Source organism: Anas acuta, chromosome 8 (genome assembly GCF_963932015.1).
Source record: "Anas acuta chromosome 8, bAnaAcu1.1, whole genome shotgun sequence".
NCBI lineage: Eukaryota > Metazoa > Chordata > Aves > Anseriformes > Anatidae > Anas > Anas acuta.
Genome location: NC_088986.1, coordinates 2,163,575 through 2,183,117, shown reverse-complemented (window position 1 = coordinate 2,183,117; position 19,543 = coordinate 2,163,575). Strand labels below are relative to the sequence as shown.

The window sequence follows — 19,543 nt, the reverse complement described above, 5'->3', positions numbered from 1 at the left end:
AAAAACTGTAAATGCCTTTCTAATAGAGCTGAAGCACTGAGAGTGTATCCAAACCAAATGTATGGTGCTTTTGCTGCTATTTTGCTGTAAAAGGAAGAAGATTATAGATGTGCAAAATTGTTCACAAGTGTTAGTTTATAAAATTATAAAAGCGTAGCTGTGTTACCTCTTCTGGGCAGTTGGGAGGACGTGGCAAGCGCTTTTCTTCTTGTAAAACACGCACAAGCCGTGCTACTGTCATCTGACCCTGCGTGGGGCCGATCATTTTCAAGAATTCCTGTGGAAAGAGCAAGAGTCAGCTGTGCATCCTCCTACCCAGCACAAATCCAGACTGCTGCAATTTGACAGCAAGATGGCATTTCAAACTCAAAAAATGAAAAGAAACTGTAGATGATGACCATGCAGGTAACGTGCACCATACACACACATTAGAAAACGGGGAGCAACATCTGTAAATTGAGTTTCCTCGCCAGGACATGCAGTCTGTCACCACAACTTAACTCTGTCTTAGTGAAAGACAACCTTGAGGGTTGTTTTCATGAGATAAATTCTTTATATTTCTTGTTTCAAAACAACAAAGAACACAACTGATGTAAGCAGCCTTAACAGCAGTTTCTTTCACAACCACTTACTGCCATGGGGCTGGACTCCGAGTCACAGTAGGTTAGCAGCTCATACAGCGTCACCCCAAACGACCAGACGTCTGAAGCGGTGTAAAATTTACTCTGAAGCAAGCATTCTGGAGCATACCTGTGGACACAACGTGACAGTGTTAAATTTTATTCACAGCTGCACAGATTTACTCACAAGTGCACACATCTAAAGTAAGCAAATGGAAGAGGCGCACTCTGCATTTGTAGAGTCCTTATACATGACAGTGTCCATAGGGCTTGGAACGCCACAGAAGTAGTAAACATTACACAGCAAATCCCTGTGAGACTAAGGAGACCAAAAACAAATGCAAAATAATGCAAAAATACATCATTCAATGCAGGAAGAAATAAATAACACAAGATGTCTGTAATTAAATAGATTACATATCTCAGGTATATTCTACCACATGCCTCTTTCTTGTTCTGATAACGTCTCCTCATTGAGGCCTCTTACCAAAATAGGAAGAATTATCCAGACATCCAAAAGCCTAAGTCTCTGGGAGCAGACAGGTTATTCTGCTGCACAGTCTGATTAATGAAAATTAGTTCTAATTTATTACCAAAAAACAGGGCTGTCGAGGTCGTCTTTGACGGTGTAATACTCCTTATCAGTCTCAATTGCTTTGGTGAGACCAAAATCACCAATCTTCACTCTGTTCTCACTTTCAACAAGGACATTTCTTGCTGCTAGGTCACGATGTACATACTGACGGGATCCCAAATAGTGCATTCCCTACAAGAGAAGGAAGACATTTACACGAGTTTCTCCAATGCTTATGTCACTGTTTTTCTTCCAATTTCCCCCTCAAATGCTCCCTTGTTCATCTGGTGATGCTCCAGGCAGGTATTCAAATGGCAGGTTCTCCTGTTGGCACTTCCCAGGGTCCTTTTCTGACCCACATCTTCCCTCTAAACTCTGCCTTTGGTTTCCCCCTGTTGAGGCAGTTTGTTGTGCTTCTGCTTTTACTCTGTTTAAGTTTCAGCCAAGCAACCACCAGGTCCACAACCACCTCTCCATGACACATTTCTTTGTGCGCTGCTAGAACTGATGTCTGTGTTTATGCTTCTTCTAATTGCCTGGTCCACTCTAATTACAAAGCCACAGCCTCTTAAAGCGCGTTGCTTCACACAGTCTCACTGTACTGTGCACTTGTATCCCTTCCTCACTTACAAGACGTGCAGATTGCTCCTTCCCTCTTACCTGCACACCATTTCTAAACGCTGTTCTCCCTCCTCTCTATTACTTCCAATTCTGTAGTAGGAACAACTTTTTCTTATTGTAATCTTTTATGCAAGCAAACCAAATAATTACTCCCTTGCTGATCTTTGTGCCAATAGCATCTGCAACACTGGAGAGACTGCTTTAGGATTCAGGTTCTTGGGGACAAAGCAATGAGAATGGTTTTGTTTATAAAGCAAGCCTCCCTTTCCCTTCTCCCTTACTCTACTAAACGAAATAAACTAATAATTAACGTAATCAAACAGAGGAGTTGCAGGAAGTCTCTGGTGCCATGCTCACCTTGCAGATCTGAACTGCGTATTTGAGAAGTTGTTTGAGACTGATTTTGTTCTTGTTCCGTGGCAGATACTCCTTTAAGCTCCCAGAAGGAAGAAATTCCATGATGAGTTTAATCCCATTTCCTCCTAAAAACAGAGCGTATGTTTAATTTGCAAGCATGCATCCCTTTATCTCATTAACACCTTTTGTACGAGGCTCACAGCCCTGATAATATTTATTCTGGAATAATACTGACGACCATGACCAGCCTATGGGCTATTTCCCACATCAGTCATTGTACCAATACAGAGGAGAATCTATTCCAGGCAGCACAATTACTGAATATAAAGTTCTTAAAGCTTTTAAATATTAACTTAAAATAATCACTTTTGCAAATGCAAAGTATAAGGCAATGGCGCTCTCTTTGATGATACCGCAGTTTATGGGGTTATGACCTGGCTGATTCTGTCAGCTCACTCCTGGAACACAGAAACCACCACCCTGCCCAGGTGGCTCATTCCTTTTAATGGATTTGGTGAGATCATCCACCACTTCGGTCACATCAAAGTTAGCTAAGCACAAAAAAGGACACAGAAGGACAACTTCTGCCTCTCGGAGAAATTGCTGCTTCTTCCATGAAGAAAGAGACCTGAACCCGTAAGATAGAACTAAGACTGTTCTACTTTTTGAAATGCTTAACTTTTAAAGGAAAACTTTTATACTTTAGTGTATAGTTTTAGCATTCTTTATGAAGATTTACCGTCTTCTGTGCAAATTCCCTTATATTTGACAATGTTCTCGTGATAAAGATTCCTCAAGATTTCTATTTCCTTCTTGAGGTCAGCGATGTGATTCCCTCCGCTCTCCGGCTTTAGAGATTTAACTGCCACTTGTTCTCCTGTATTGTCACCTTCTGGATCGTATCTGCACAGTTCAACCTTGCCAAAGTGGCCCTAATTGTCAAAGAAAAGACAGCATTCGTTAACACAATGCTCACTAACCACAGTGTCACTGATGCACTGCGATTCACATCTTCCTGCTGTGACACAGAAAGCAGGCGGAGCTACGTACACACACACACTCTAATTTCTATTAAAACACAGAGACCAAGAGACCAGAAATTCCCCTTAGTAACAAACATGCAAACAGGAACGCTGGTAACTGGATATCCCCAGAAGATTGCCTGAATTTCCACACAGAGCACACCTACTTTCTTGAAGCTGGATTCACCAATTCCCTGCCACCCTTGCCCCTGAGCAGGCCTAGTGCATACAAAAAGCCTCCTCACGTTGCCTCCACCACCCCCGTACTTTGTGCAAAAATGTTTGCAGCTGCCCTTCATGCTCAGCCCTAATGGACTTAAGGGCAACCTGGTCCAGAAAAAGTTGTGTTTCTGCTTTCCAATGTAGGGATCTCAACCTGACATTCCTCTTACCTCTCCCAAATCACGGATTCTCTTCAAGAATCGTTTTTCAAAGAGCGTGGGGTCGACCTCTGTAACGGGCTTCTTCTCTGAGACAATATCAGGATCTGGGAGTGGAAAAAAAGTTAGGTAGACTCTTCTGCAGGGACTTCTTGGTCTTGACACTTCAAGGTATCGTTGGGTACTTCCAATCTGCTGCTCTAAGTGCCTCTCTCCCTGCTGTCCCAACCTATTTTAACCTTTGCCTCTTTGTTGACAGGGAATCCCTCCCATTTGCATGTGCCAGTCCATCATCTGCTGCTGGGTCTTTCTGCAGACTCTGACTCAGTTTTCTCTCACAGTACTTCCCGCAGTACTTCCCGCCCTGCAGGAGTTATTCCCCTTCTATGGCTCTGTACTGCTAGATATAACCACCAGCACAGCATAACTTAAGCCACATATTCAGTACCAATTAAATGCTTGCATCCTATTTGCACTTATCTATAGAAAGGGGCACTTCCACTATCATACGGACACAACACACTCCTATGAATACAACCGTACGTAGCGTTGTTACTGAGATTCCTCATTCCTCAGATGCTGCTGTTTAACTACTTATAATGCCCACTAAGCTCTAAAACACTGTGTTTCTTAGAAGAGAGTCAGCACATGTTCCTTCTAGTTTCTTTGTTTACAAACTATGAGGGCAGGGATTTTATTCCACAGAGGAGCAGCAAGTGACAAAGTATCCACCTGCAAGATCACTGTGGAAAGGAGCCTGTTTTGTACACGTGCTATGCATTACAATAAACAGTTTCTAAAGCTCAAAGATTTTAAAAAAAAAAAAAAACACACCTTGCATGTTAACGGACTTATTAAAAATAAATCTGTTTTTACATAGACAAATATGGAACATATAACAAAATCATGTCAACTGATTTTATAGCTGCTGCTGTGAAGATAAGAAAGAATTTATGATCTGTGGTATATAGAGAAACAGGATTCAGAGTAACAGGATCTCTTCTCTGGTGACTAGCAATAGGGCCTGAGGGAATGGCATGAAGCTGCCTCATTGAGTTGGACTTGATGATCCTTGTGGGTCCCTTCCAACTCAGGATATTCTACAATACTGTCACTATACAACAGTGCTGCTGTAAGGTGTCCAACTTAGCCCAAAAAACTGTCCGTTTTTATCCAACCCTTCAGCCAATAAGCAAATCCAAGCCTTACTTTGCTCCTCCAGCTTGTTGATGTCTCTCATGATTGCTCTGAAGAAGGGTCTCTGATGGGGATCATAATTCATGCACTGTTTCATCAGGTCAGCCAGCTCCTTGCATGATGGTGTTGCCAACACGAAATGCCCCTCGTAGAACCTCTCCTTCTGTAAGGTGCAAATCACAGAGTCACAGAATCATTAAATCTGGAAAAGACCTCCGAGATGGGACAGATGGGACAAGGGTGGCCTTGTGCAAAAGCTAAAAGCAAAACTACCCAGCAGTCTACCACATGCAGGAGGTAACCTGCAGCCAGGGCAGCAAGTGCCTTTCAGTTACCTCCTGTTAAAACAGCTCAGGCAGTGACACGAGTACTTGTCATTTCCTTCAGACAAGCAGCAGCTGCCTTGCTCCATCACCTTCCCAACACAGAGAGAAAAGGCCGATATGGAACAATGCTGGGGGCCTCTGGCAGTGAGGAACAGAAACTGCCAGCAATGAACAGAAGCTGCCAGCAGTAAAGCAGAACGATTTTTTTTAAAAGCTTTCAGAGCAAGCAATAAGGAGTCCCAAGGAGACTAGTTATGAACCAATGTCCAAAAGGAACAAACAAGAACAGAAAACTAGGTGCTTTTAAGCAGAACCTGAGTAAGTTTTTAAGTGGACATATTGATTAGAAAAGGACAGGTGTGACTGCATCAGAAGCTCTGTTCAGTTGTTACCATGCTGCATTTTGAGAATCACCAACAAGGTCAGATTGAAGCATCTTTGTAGCAAGGACAGCAATTTCTGCTGTGATCTGTGGCAATTTAAACAAGATTTGCCCCTGGTCAAGTACAGCTGAGCTGGTTTTGGAACAAGCTGAAAGCAACTTAAATTGGGTGTTGAAACTGAAGTGCTGAAGAGGATACATGTCCAGGTAAAGTTAATATAACGCAGTTTTACCTCTGCTAACGTCTTGTCTTTCAGTGGTATTTCTCCATTATAGCAGATTTCCCACAGAGTTGTACCAAAGCTCCACTTATCTGCTGCAACGCTTAAATTTTTGGAGTCTTCAACACACTCAGGTGCAATCCAGGGGATTCGCTCGACACATTCTTAGATAAAAAACAGAACCAAAGCATTTTGGAATTAATACTGAAGGGCTTAAGACTTCCAGCTTACTTATTTTTGCCTAACAGCTGCTTAACTAAAATAAACTAAAGCTGCAGTATTTGTCCGGTTTCAGGGAAATCTTGATTCTCAAATCCCTGTTCTCATACAGACATTTCTGTGGCTTTTATAAGCTCTAGCTTTGAGCCATCCAGAAACTGTGACTCCTTCTGTATTATCTCACTGGACTTTCACATGACTTTAGGAGAAATGAATACAAGTACTGACCATCAGCAAACACTCCTTTAGTTCACTGTAGTTTTCAACTTCATAAAAGCTGATTACTGTTATTTGAGAACCAATTCTAGCTGGTATAAAACTGCATTATTTCCCTTCCCCACCACACCGAAGAGACAAATCCGATTCCTGTATCATACCTTGTCTGGACAGCACGGTTATTGGTATTCCTGGGTCGCTCAGCTTTATGAAAGGACCATATTCAGTATCAATTCCCTCTCTTGCCAGTAGGATGTTTTTAGTACACACATTTCCATGTACCAAATCCTTATCCTCCTACAGTGAGGTAGGAAAAGAAAATGGTGAGTGCAATGAGCTAGCAATGCTCAGCAAGTGCTCTAACACACCCATAGCATGGGGGGAATCACTGTAGAATACTCCAAGCTGAAATCCAAAAATACAGCTTGGAAGAAATCATCCTAGAGAAAAACAGGGAAAAGAGAAGTAGGAACATGCTGTTCACACTTAAGCATTTGTATTTGTTGATGTAATACATTTTGGAAAAAAGACCAACATTATATTCCTGTTTCATGACAAGCAAAACTGCAGAAATGGAACACTGACTTCCAAGCACAAACAAAGAACTGGTGGCAAACACATGCACAAAGAGTGTTTGGCTTATTTAAAGCAATATAATGATTTTTTTTTTTTAAATCCCATACATTGCACAGTCCCACTGCCTGTGAGAGGAAATTCATTAGTTACTAACACACATGAAATCTACGTAGCCCTAGATTGCAGCAAGCTATAGACAATGCTTGTCTCAAGGTGCCTTCTTACCAGGTAGCTTAGTGCACTTGCAAGCTGCTTGGCTACTTTGAATTTCCAAGGAGTTGTCAGGAGTTCACTTTTCCGATGCATAAACAAGTCCAGAGGCCCAAACTCAACAAACTCTTCAACCATGACATCTACAAAGTCGGGTACATAAAGTCAGTATTGCAATGACCAGTGTCTGGAGAAATCCAATAGGCCTGTTCCCAACTTCTCTTTCCACCCCCAACTTTGATGCAGACTGGTTGTAAGATGTCATTATTCTACCTCCTTAAAGTTTATTTCAGTGCTCAAAGAGTCCAAACTAAAAGGCTGCCAAGAGAGGCTCTGCGCAGTAAAAGAACAGTAAACTTTGAACAAAGCATTTCCAAGGCCACAGGGCAGAGCCTTGCCAGGGAAATGACTGCTGCGAGAAGGCTGGTTTGTATTGACACCACTGTCAGCACTCGGCTTTCTGACCTCAAGGAATCACCCTGTAACACATTTATTCAGAGACAGCACTGGAAGGGAAAACTTGTTAGTGAAAAGGACTTGGCAGCTGCTTGGCTGTTCCCATTCCACTTCTGTCTGCCCTGAAAAATCGACCACATCTCCCTCAAGGCTGGCTCTGAACGGAATGGCTGCCCTGTCCTTACCAAAACCTGCTGCTTCAAAATCTGTCCGAAGAGATGTTAACTGAACTCACCTTCTACATCCCGGACACAGACTCCGTGGAGGAGGACAATGTGCTTGTGGGAAACCTGCCTCATCATGCTCGCTGTTTCAAAGAATGCCTGTTAGAAAGTGAAGCAGATTCGATATTAAACTGCTGATCATTGGGGCAGTCGTTAACAAAAAGAGCAGAATAACAAAAGAACACTGCGTTTTCCAGGAGCATAAAGGGTAGACAACAGTAGGGAAATGCTGTCCTGCTGCAGTAATGGGGCAGGGGAGAGCTGTTTTGGATGTTTGTTGTTCACTGGGTCATGTAAGCAACCAGTGCTCTCCCCAGCACTCTCACAGACACGCCGATACCAGGTCTGATCTGTGATGCATTAGCTTCTCTGAGTAGATGACTAAGCAAAATGCAAATCAAATAACTTGCCTGTGGCCTTGTTGATGACAGAGCTGGCGACAGATTGCCAAGCCCATTGCACAGTGCAGAGGTAGTTTCTGGAAGGTAGTGGTGCCCTCACTGAACTCCCTTGCTCTCAGATGACACCGTTCAGACCGTGGCTGTGGGGATGCCTGCGTGTTCCACACCACTGCAAGGTGTGGGTCCACGTGCAGGGTACAAGTGAATAGTGGATTACTCCTGCCAGAACCCAGTGCTGCTTCCTGTCTAAGGAAATCAACTTTTTTAGCTTCTCAAAGGGCTGATCAATGATGGATTTGACTGCCTGGAATGGTGCGAGCTATCTTCAGCATTCTTCCATTCCCCTACCACACACACAAACCCCAAGTTTCTCAGGCATTGCATCGTTACAGTGTGGTGAGGCCCAGTATTGCAGGACAAAAGAAAAAGAGAAAAGACTTGCCAAAGAAATGTCTCTGTGGCTGGGGTCCAAGACTTTGAGGAGGACTTTAATCTCTTTCTCATTTTGATATCCTTCATTCTCATCATCTTTGTAGTTGAGAATCCCTGAGTAAATCTGTGTTCTTGTCCCTCTTCCAAGATGTTCACCCTAAGACAGAACACACCATATACTTTCAAACCAGAAGATGAAGCAAACAAATATACATTTACACAAATAGTCGAATCTGCACTCAATTCTGCCTCTCAGAATTAGCCCTCCACTTGATCTAGCCACATGTACTTAAAATTATTACAGAGTGGAAAAAACAATGACAGCATGTTATTCTTCATTTCAGTAGTCTCTCTGAGAACACTTACCCCGTAAACTCATTGGATATTAAAGGGCTATTACATCTCCACTAACATCAAACAGGCTCAGTGAGATTTAATGCGATTAGACTAAACATCAAATGAATAAATGGTAACTCTTATTTACAATAAGCTGCTGCTGAGGCGATCTTTAATGTGTTTCCAGAAGTTAAGGAAGTAATATTTCAATGGAACACTTTGTTTGGGAATGTAATTTCCTCCTAAATAACAGAGGATTCCGTCTTGGGATATTTTTGCAGGAAGTCTGCATACTGACTGCAAATTACCAATCAAAAAACAATTAATACAAACTCTATCTGCCTTCCCCAGTCAGTAATGATTTTTTTTGCTTTGTTTCTGTTTTTAAAAAAGACAAAAAAAAATACATCTTTATTTAACTGAAGAAACTAACTGCATGATTTAAGAGACAAAGTCTTTTAGAAATGGTCAGTGTCATCTGTGCATTCAAACAAATGTTTTTTAAAGTTTATTCAGGTCACCTGCACCACTAACTGCAAGTGACTGTCACAAGATTTAGGAACATACATGCTAGATCAGTTTGGAAAACAAGATTCTGAATGCCAAGACTCTGCAGACCTTTTGAATATTTTACCTTTTTTTTTTTGCTGTAGGATATTGTCTTAAACCTCAAGTTGCCCATTTCCCTAACATGCCAGGTTTTAAAAGATACAAGTACATTTAGTAACAAACCAGGTAGCAAGAGCAGGTCCTAAGACTTTCATGATTTTAATAATGACCTTACAAGCATCTTTTTTCACATGCATTAGAAAATTGCTTAAATATTCATTTGATTTCTAGTGAAAGGCATTACTCCCAAGCTTTGCTTCTTTTTCCATGCAAGGCCACATAAACATCTGGATTCTGCAGTAAGAGGCGTTAATACAAATAAAGATTCAGAAAGTTTTATTGAGGAGAAATGGGAACGGAAGAACAGTCCAACCAGCCATAATGCAGTGATTCTCTGTTACCTGACTGGGTATGGAGGGCTGCCCTACTTGTTGGGATTTTAGGAGACAAACAGTGTTCAGCAGCTACCCACCTGCGTAATTTCTTCTTTGAGGATTCGATGGAAACTCAGCTGCCCCAGATGATGAACAGGCTGCCATTCCTGAGCCTTCTTGGTTGCAACTAGCAAGTTGGAGATCTCTGGAAGGCAGGGAGAGAAAATATTCGTTAAGACTTCTCAAAAATAACTGCACACATTCACCTTTCTCAAACAATAACATTTTTGTAAGCTCACTGCAAAGTAAATTTCCAAATGAATGAGAAGGGAGAAAAGAAGAAACTTTAACCACATTCCTGGCAAAGCAACTTCTGCTCATCACTCAAGAGAGAATTCACCAAAACAAAGCTGTATTTTTTATTTTATGTGCAAGATCTAACACCAGCTGTATCACAGCTGATAAGAAACCATTGGTACTTATTGCACAGAGAAGTATCCAGGGCCCAGAAAGACACTGCTTCTGATGCAGATTAAATGAAATAACACACATCCCCTCCTGCCTACAGGTATGGCCCTTTTCCACTGTCCAGATGAGTATGAGACAGCTGGAGTCTCATTTCTTCTCTTTACCTCCTTGAAAGCTTCTTGTGCTCTGGGAAACACTAACAGTCTGTTTTCAAAGCATAAAACTTAAAGTAGGGAATGGGAAATAAGCAGAAGGAAAAGTCTGCTGCTGCTTTCCCCTGTTTCTGTTCAGGGAGAGGCATCGTTGGAGCCAAAAGCCTTACACGTTAATGTTGTCTTCCTGCATCTGACAGCTGGCGTTATTTATTACGATACAATGGTTTTAGATGTCTGTGTGCACCTGGCAGCATAACATGTACGTGCATCAGGATTAAACCACAGTCTAGCACCTGAAAACAATCTGTTAACAGACCCTGTGCTGGAAATACTCTCCTCTTTCTTCAGGCCCTAAGCATCTTTGTGAATAACCAATTAAACAGACAGATTCAAAAGAAAATGAAAAAAAAAAAAAAAAAAACAGGGAAGAAACAGAATAGGGAACAGCAAAGACAACGCAGTGGGTCCAGCTGAAGTTCAGAGATGCACTGTCATGCCAAAAGCTGAGGAGGGCAGAAAACTCCTTGATCTGCTTTACTTATTTTATTCTAAATACAGCTGCCAAAATTTAATTGAAATGTCAAAATGTTTAACCTCTCCATGCTCCAGACAATTAACTACATTCTTGAGAAGTGCTGCAAAACTCAAACGAGCTACAGAATGCTCTACGACCTTCTAAACAAGCAGGTAGTGAATGCAGCTCAGTTATTCCCCTTATTCTAACAGGAAACCATTATCTGATCAACACAACCACGCCACTGTGTGTTTCCTTTCATAAAAAATTCAGCTGCGAGACACTTACAGCTTACAGCTGTTTTAATAAGTGTTGGCATTAACAGTTTAACAAATGTGCAGTTGTCCCAGTCATCTAAAATCTGATCTCACAGACAAATCTACTGATTTCAAGGGTGCTCGGCTTGATAACAGCTCCAGACAAAGCCTTCCCCACTGCTCTGTGAAGATTAATAAAATAAACAACACATCATAATGACAGCAAATAAGCTTGAAACCAAACGTTGCCACGCAACAAGCTGCAGGTTGCAAACCTCCTCTGCTGGAACAACATAACGTGATGCACGGCGGCACTGCCTGGTGTACGTGACTCAGTGGAGAAAAGGAAGAACCTTATATGGTCCCTGCTCTGACACAACATCGCAGCCCATGACTCCGAGTCAGCTGTGACATTTTCTTTTTAAACAAATCTAGCGCTCTGCCTCTGCCATCGATACTGCAGAGGCCAGTTGTTTAGGTGCAAAAAGGCAAACCACTGTCATTAGAAAAGTTCATACAAACAAAGCTCTTGAGAAGCAGCAGCCCCTGAGCATCCTGTACTGAGCATGTAACACTAAAAGGAAACCCCTAAAATCTTTTTTTCACAGCATTTGCTTTTGTTTTTTGACAAGATCCCCAAACACAGAGAAGCAAGAAAGTTCTTAAATAAAAGAAGAGCTTGACGCACAAATACAGAACAAACAGAGGACACTAAAAATGCCTCCAGTACTGAAGCTTGTATTCTTTCAACAACAAAGTTTGTAGTTTCTCTTAAGGAGCAGAGACTACCTCTCGGTTTTGGTTGGCAGCACCTCTTCAGTGTAAAGCTTATGTTGTCTGTCCGAAGTATTTGTCCTTTAAGGTGATCCATCAGCTCTTTTAGGGATGCGAAAGATTTGTTTGAACCATGTAGGAAGTACCCGCCTTTTTTCACCTCAATCTGGAAGTTCTTGTACTGGATTGAACTATTTATCATCTGGAGAGAGTGGGGAAAAAAAAAAAAAAAGGAAAATACTGATCACTAAAGTGAAAGAACATTTGTAGGAGTGAATAAAGCCATAAAGCCTTTGAAATTACTTCTCGGAAGAATTAAATACTTGCTCCTACGCTAGCTAGGTTCCTCTAATCAAACTTCAACAAAGCAGGAGAAGGCCCTGGAATTTCCATAACCTTCAGCTCCAAGAAGGCTCATAAAAACAGAGTGCTACATAAAGGTGCAAACTTTTAACAGGTCCAAATTACAGCTTCTGTGTTCTGCACAGCCTGAGGGCATTCAGAAGTCCTGACTCTTCAGAAGAAATTTTCTTCCATGCTCAAGAAGCATTCAGTAAGTTGCAGTGAAAAATTCTGTATGTCGCTCTCCAAGAGTACGAGTTAAATAAGCTTAATTTGAACCATGTTCATGCACAGTTCTATTGCTATCAACAGAAGCGTTCTGGATGTAACAAAACATATTTGTCAGAGACAGCACAAGAGTCTGGGGAAAATAAAGCTATGAATACTAGTGTCCACCCCCTGCTGCATCAGCTGTCAAAGAAAACTAAGATGAACCACCCTAAAGAAGATAAATATAACATCGTGGATTACAGGGAGCCACTGGTCTTTAGCTCATTACCAGATTACTGCTGGGAATGCCACACCTGACGTACCTCTGAGCCTTCGAAACAAGTCACTGTCATGAGGATGTGGTTAAAGTTCGTGCAGCTCCATCTCAACACGTACATTCCTGCTTCATTTCCTTCCTGTCGAAGTTTGTTGATGGCATACTCGGTGCTGAAAAAGTCAACGTGCAAATGAATAAAACCATCAAAAGAGCAGTTGCATCCAAAAGCTATTATTAGTAAATACACGGGAAAGTAATCCTAAATTTGGAACAAAAACATATCATCGTAACTTACAAATATTTATACTATTATTAAAACATAATTTGTGTGCATTGCACATGCTCACATTTTTCTGTATAACAGCAAGGGAGGATTTATTATGTTCTTGCATGCTTAGTGGGGAAACTGCTTCCAACACAGTGCACATGTAAGTTCTCTTAAACACAGAAAGAAAAGCCAGAAACATGGACAGATAGGAAAATAATTCATTCAGCAGATTAAAAACAAAAAGCAAAGCTTTGAACATCCACCCAGGGACTCCCAGGGTCAGCACAGATAAGAGCAGAGTTTACCTCTGTGTACCTAAAATATTCCCATCTGCTCAACTGATGATTACCTTTGTAGTTATTAGTGAAATAAGTCTCAAAACACTCCTACAATAATGAGGAGAGAAATTAGGATATAATTTTTTCTTCTGATTACATAAAAAAGTTATCCTACAACCTCCTGGTAACTAATTCTGGCCATTACAGAAACCTTTCCAGAAAGCCAGATTTCCTCCGTGGATTTAATATGCAGCGGAATTAGTGGACTAATTCAAGTGGATCAATTAAAATCGAACCATTTTACTAACCAAATGGGTCCGTGGCATCCATTTTTTATGTTGTGCTCGATCAGTGGGGGAGCCACATCTGTGCAGAGATAATGGTGGGCATCTGCTGTAAGTCTGAAGTATCCATCTATCAGCGATGCAAATGACAAGGCCTCATCATGTGAGGACAGTTTTAACTCCTAAAACAAACAGATATTTTAGTCAAGAATTCTTACAGTTTTGTTCAAGTATTTCAGAAATATCTAGCAATTCATTCACAGTGAGTAAAAAATTGTGCAGAAACACATGATAGAAAACCATACACATTTAGGAGGCCAACAGTGACCATTCTGCACCCTCCCTACTTATTACTTGCTTGAAACTCATTCCCTGGCATGACTAGTTCTGCTGTAATCCTGGGTGAGATCTGTAACGCAAGCTCTTGCAGTAGTCATTGTGAAACCTCTCAAGTTCAGTACCAGGGCAGGCATGTTGGATTTGAAGCCAAGAGCACTTTGGTAGCTCCTTTCTAAATTTTAACAGCTGACAGCCCACAGAAAGAAAAACCAGGACACTGAAATGAGTGACTCTCCTCCTGACTCTCCTCTCTCCCAGTGTCCCTCTGCCCTCCCTCTCTGAGCTCCTTTTTCTTGACGCTGCTTTTGGCTGTCCCAGGCTGTACACAGGAAGGCCACAGGCTGAGAAGCACAGATGGGAGATCAAGAAGAGCTTGGGGAGCTGATAACTCTTACTCGTATGCAGTAACAAGTGTAGAGAAATAACTGTCTTCATCAACTTGCTGCTCTTCTAATTAGCACTTATGCATTTAAAGACTGCTGAAGACAGCATATTTAACTACTATTTAAAAGTCCCATTAGGAAATGTTCCCCAAGCAGGTTGTCACCTGTTGCCCAACAATACTGTGCCACTACAACAACCCACAGGAGGGAAAACTATCCAGGTTTGGTTCTTACCATCCTTTTGTTATCCTGCTTGTTAATGCTCACAGTAGACTCCTTGATGACAATGTGGGTGATTTCAGGGAAATAGGAAAAATTGTTCCATAAATCTCGAATTTTGTGTTTTTCTTCTTCCTTTTCGGTTTTGCCATCAGACTTTTTCTTCTTCTCTTTCTCCGTCTGTACAGACTGCAAATATATTTGGGATAAAGATATATTAATAAAAACATTTTTTTAGCACAGTGTTTTCATCATGAAACAAAAATTCACAACAAATTGATCTTCTACATCTAGTTAATTCTTGAATGCCTTTTGCACTGAATTATCAATTCCGTGATCACTGCCTGTATTGCCAGGACTTATTTCTATCAAGAGCTGTCCATAAGAAAACTTTCACGAGGATGAAAGAAACCAGTTGTTAGCGAGGCAAGTTACCTCTCTCACTATGCTAGCAATAATAATAGTAGTACAGGGCTGAAACAGTGATACTGAAATTTCTGAAGTATGCACATGAAGTACTTTCTGAGCTCAGCCCAAAGCCAGAGCAACATTCTTCTCACAGCTCCTGACTGAACTTCTGCCGACAGCAGCTGGAAATCTGCATGCAGACCACAATGACACTGGTCACCTCACAGATCAAAGATTACTGAAAACTAGTACTAACTACATACTTAAAAAATATAAACGCTCAGACTAAGCAAAGCTTCCTGCCAGTCACTGAATGCTTTTCACTGAGATGAAGTGTTTGGTTCAGCCATTTAAATAAAAATAATCTACAAATCAGTAGAATCAGGAGCCTTACAAGAAACAGGCTGTACTTCTTGCAAGCTTTTCTTCTCAATATCCGTTCTTCTTTCCCTCCCCCTCATTAATATTATCATTTCAAACAGAAATTCTCCACCAGAGATAATTAGCTTACATCTAAATGTAGCGAAGCACAACGTTTTCTGTGCTACAAAAGATAGCTATCAGTAGGTTTCTCATCACAGTAGGGAACTGAGACAAGCAAAAAGAGGTCTATTTGTTCATGTATTGTATGTGGAGAAAAACTATAGAATATGCCATAAACCCTTCAAGCACAAAGTACATTTAATATTCATATACACAAAGTACAAAAGGTTAAACAAAGTGAGCTCAGCAGCACTGAAACAAAGGACATCATATAAAGTAACACTTGCATGAGAAAGCTGAGCTTTAATGTCACTGTATTCTAACTTACTCATGAAAAGTCTATCAGTATGAGTAATTCTGGCATCTGGGGTTGCCAAACATACAGAAAAAAGCGTAAGCAGACCTTGGTATCGAGACAGAGCACCAAACCATAAGGGCCTCCACATACATTAACCTTTTGTGACTTGAATCTGGTCTGGCAGATACAGTGAGGTCTTCAGTTTTTCTGGTGAAACTTCCAGGTGAAGAGGCTGCCCAGAGAGTATGTGGAGTCTGCATCTTTGGAATTTTCCCAGACCGAAATAGCTAAAGCCCTAACAAACTGGTCTCGCCTCAGAGCTAACCCTGAGCAGGGGGTTGGACATGACAACTCCTGAGGTCTCTCCCAACTTGAATTATCCTACGATCTATGAAAAGAGACCTTTTAAAAACGAAAAAGCTGATCTGCAGTGTCTGAGGATCATGTACATTTTTTAGCAGTTGTTATGCCCCCAAAAGTAATCTCAAATTCACATTTATCAAGGGATGCTTACATTTGGCTTGAGCCTCCACTGAATTCCATTGTTTCCTGTCACGATGACTTCATATAGTGGAAGGATTTCGTTGTCACCACAATTAAATCTATTTATTTCATTCTCAGATGAAATCAGCAGAGATGAAGTCTCAAAAATTTCTGCTCCATAATGTTTAGTCAAAGTCTCCATTGTTGATAAGTACTTAACTTTCAGATCGCGTGGAGACACACTACTGTCACAAATGGTTTTGTTGTTAAACTCCTTAAGGAAATGCTTGAAAACATTATTTATCCGAATCCTGGTTAAGAAATTCCTTTGTCTGATTGTCTTGTTCAAAGTTTCGGGAATATAATGCTTGTAACTAGGAAGAAAAACAACAGTATGAGTTAAGACAGTTGATTCCTAAGTTTTTAACTCTAAAATGTGGTGCTGCCTTACACTTTGAAAGCAATTTATAGAGAACAAGACGCAGTAAACCACTGTGCAGTTGGTACTGCAGAAGCAATTTATGGAATTAGTAGCCAACAAGAATTCAAATAATAACCTTACCTGTAAGGTTTAGAAGCAAAATGGATACAGCCCACCCAAATCAGTAACATGAAGTTGCCACTTAACAACAGTACAATTTCTGAACTTATTAACCTGGAATCCTGAATTTACAGCAAGTATTCAACACATCAGTATGCTGGCTGCACTAGCTGCATCAATTTCATATCATCTTCAGGTAAGAAGTAACTCAAATTTTCTATTACATATCCCAATTGACCAGATTAGGAAGACACAGAGCAGTATTAGTGTTGGAGCTTGTAACTCCCATGTACTCAGACCATGCAAAGTAAAATGCTTAAGATCCCTTTTGGAAGAGAAGTGAAGCATATCCAGCAGCAAGGAAGAATTTATCCCAACTTACCTGATGTCTTTGGGAAGCTCTGGAAGTTTCAACTTTTTGTTGATGGCATAGTGAGAGATTGCAAGGACAGCCATTCCCAGGCATTCATTTTCAATTTCATGAACTTCTTGGTCATTTTTAGGGTCACGGATTGGTGCTAGGCCTTTCACTAAGTCATATTGACCCTTAACAAGGAGAGAAGAAAAAAAAAAAAAGATATCAGGTCTGTCATTTTTCACGCTAGCAACCGAAGTCACAAGATCAGAGGCTCTCCTTGAGCAAGAAAAGAGTCACCCAAAACTGAAAGCCATGACAAGAAGGGGTAGAGGAAGAAGATAAGAGCTATGCAGTAAGATGCCATCTTCTCTTAGACCAATGAAACAGGAATGTAGGCAAGCACTAGTTATCCCACAAAGCCTGCCTACTCGAGAAGAAACATCAACACTTGTGCCTGAGAAAAGTTTCTTAAAATGATGATTTGTGGAACAGGTGGAATCATTGCAAACATCATCACAGCACATCCATCCCGTACACAGTCTCTATCATCTGGCAATATTCACTAAGGTCCCTACTCATTGTTTTTACCTTTTTTGCTGGCAATCAGAAAAGAAAAAAAAAAAAGACAAAAAACACTTTGCAGCATGTTATATGCTGATATAAAACAAGGCACAAATTAGGTAGATTTCACAAAAGAAACCCCTTGCTTCTTACTACTTTAGAATGCAAGTGATACCATTAAGATGTATTTCTAGCTGTAGCTACCTGGGCATTTTCTCACAGTGTAGTTTCACAGCAGAGCAATTTTTGATTAGCAACACAAGCTTGCTGAAATAGAAACTGCACCTACTTGCCACAACCAGCACGCAGCATGCCACCAGCAACTGGGAGGCACAACAGAAGGAAAGAAAAACTGCATGCAAGCAGGCTGTGTGACAATGAGCGTGGTGAGGCACTGGAACAGGTTGCTCAGAGAAGCTGTGGATGCCCCATCCCTGGAGGTGTTCGAGGCCAGCTTAGATGAGGACCTGAGCAACCCAATCTAGTGGGTGGCGTCCCTGCATATGGCAGCGGGGTTGGAGCTAGCTGATCCTTGAGGTTCTTTCAAACCCAAGCCATTCTATGACTCTATGGATGGCATCATGTGCACAATTTTCACAAAAGAAAAGGTATAGCATTTATATAAGAAACAGTTAATAAAGCAATTGTGTTGTAAAAACATAGCCTGTGGCTACATTTTTGGACTGTGAGACAGTTTTCGTTACATGTTCTGCACATGGCCCGGTTGTTCTCCATGAGCAAATTCTCTTTTCTCCACGTAGTGTGAAGTATGACCAATGCCAACAGGTAAGGTCAAACACACATTAAAGCTTGAAAAAAAGTTCTTTAAAGCAGACAATTTCTACTGGATCAAATAGCTGTTGTGTTAGTGGAATGGCACAGACACTTGCATGCAACCTCTTACCTGTGCAAAGATGTATTCTAATGAGTTTGCGTCAAGGATCGGGGTTCCTTCTGGAACATGCTTCTTCTCATAAGAGTTTTTTGACTTCTTTGGTGAATGCCTCCACACGGAGGGTTCATTTTCACTAGTCCCATGCCAGTTTGTAAAGTAGTATCTTGCAAGAAAAAGAGAAATAAACTTTAAAAATCCGAGAGAAAATCCTCAATTTATATTAGATACACATTCTAAACTTGCAAAACAAAACGAGGTACATGCCAAAAACCTTCAGTCTTCTGCCTCAGTGTAAGAGACTATGCCTCTGCCGTGCATTAACCAATAGTTGATATTTGCATTCCAAATTAAAATGACTCATCTGAAGGGTTAACATGGCTTCAGACCTCCTCCTCTGTAACCGCTGAGTGCCTCCCTCCAGGCCACAGCTGGAAGCACTGGAAGCTATGCACTGGAATTTCTGCTTCCCTTTGGTTTTGGATGGAGATGGTGAAAACGACACTAATTCAAATCATCCAGCTTTAAAGGGACACAGTCAATCTTCTGTGTGTTTAACAAATAAGCTTTTTACTCTATCTGCACAGAAGGCTTTTTGAAAACCTGCTAAAAGAGTTGGCATCTGCTGCAAGCGAATGAAATTGTTGAGATCAAGAGTCTGTCAGAAGCTTTTGAAAAATCTTTGTCTGAATTGCTGCAGAGATTTCTTTCTGAGTTCTATTAAGATTGTAAATCACATAAAGCTTAGTTAAATCTGGTTTGAATCAATGTGCCTTTTGCAAGAGTTCACGCCTTGCACGTGATCATGACGTACTTACAATTAAAAGGTTACAGGAGAGCAGATTTATCCAGCCGCTAAGTAGGAGGGATTTCTGCTAGAATACACCACTAACTCCAGAGAAGCATTTGGCTCTACCCAGAGCAAACAATGCAGAAGTACTTACTAATACAAAGGGAGGTGCAAAAGGAGGCTTCCCTGATGGACAGTGACCACAGTG

At 41.1% G+C, this 19,543-nt stretch overlaps 1 protein-coding gene across 2 annotated transcripts in view; it reads right to left on the bottom strand.

Moving 5' to 3' along the window:
- JAK1 (Janus kinase 1) overlaps positions 1–19,543 on the bottom strand; it is a 54,490-nt gene that overhangs the window by 2,538 nt on the left and 32,409 nt on the right. For both annotated transcript variants that reach the window (XM_068690130.1, XM_068690129.1), the window contains exons 5-24: positions 18,558–18,711; positions 17,117–17,280; positions 16,225–16,567; positions 14,537–14,710; positions 13,605–13,762; positions 12,797–12,920; positions 11,937–12,123; positions 9,852–9,958; positions 8,445–8,591; positions 7,613–7,700; positions 6,937–7,064; positions 6,297–6,432; positions 5,713–5,864; positions 4,784–4,934; positions 3,587–3,681; positions 2,912–3,104; positions 2,173–2,297; positions 1,214–1,386; positions 633–750; positions 167–277 (exon numbers count right to left, since the gene is read on the bottom strand). In XM_068690130.1, the coding sequence (XP_068546231.1) occupies positions 167–277; positions 633–750; positions 1,214–1,386; positions 2,173–2,297; positions 2,912–3,104; positions 3,587–3,681; positions 4,784–4,934; positions 5,713–5,864; positions 6,297–6,432; positions 6,937–7,064; positions 7,613–7,700; positions 8,445–8,591; positions 9,852–9,958; positions 11,937–12,123; positions 12,797–12,920; positions 13,605–13,762; positions 14,537–14,710; positions 16,225–16,567; positions 17,117–17,280; positions 18,558–18,711 (3,028 nt within the window). The remainder of the gene's footprint in view (positions 1–166; positions 278–632; positions 751–1,213; positions 1,387–2,172; positions 2,298–2,911; positions 3,105–3,586; positions 3,682–4,783; positions 4,935–5,712; positions 5,865–6,296; positions 6,433–6,936; positions 7,065–7,612; positions 7,701–8,444; positions 8,592–9,851; positions 9,959–11,936; positions 12,124–12,796; positions 12,921–13,604; positions 13,763–14,536; positions 14,711–16,224; positions 16,568–17,116; positions 17,281–18,557; positions 18,712–19,543) is intronic.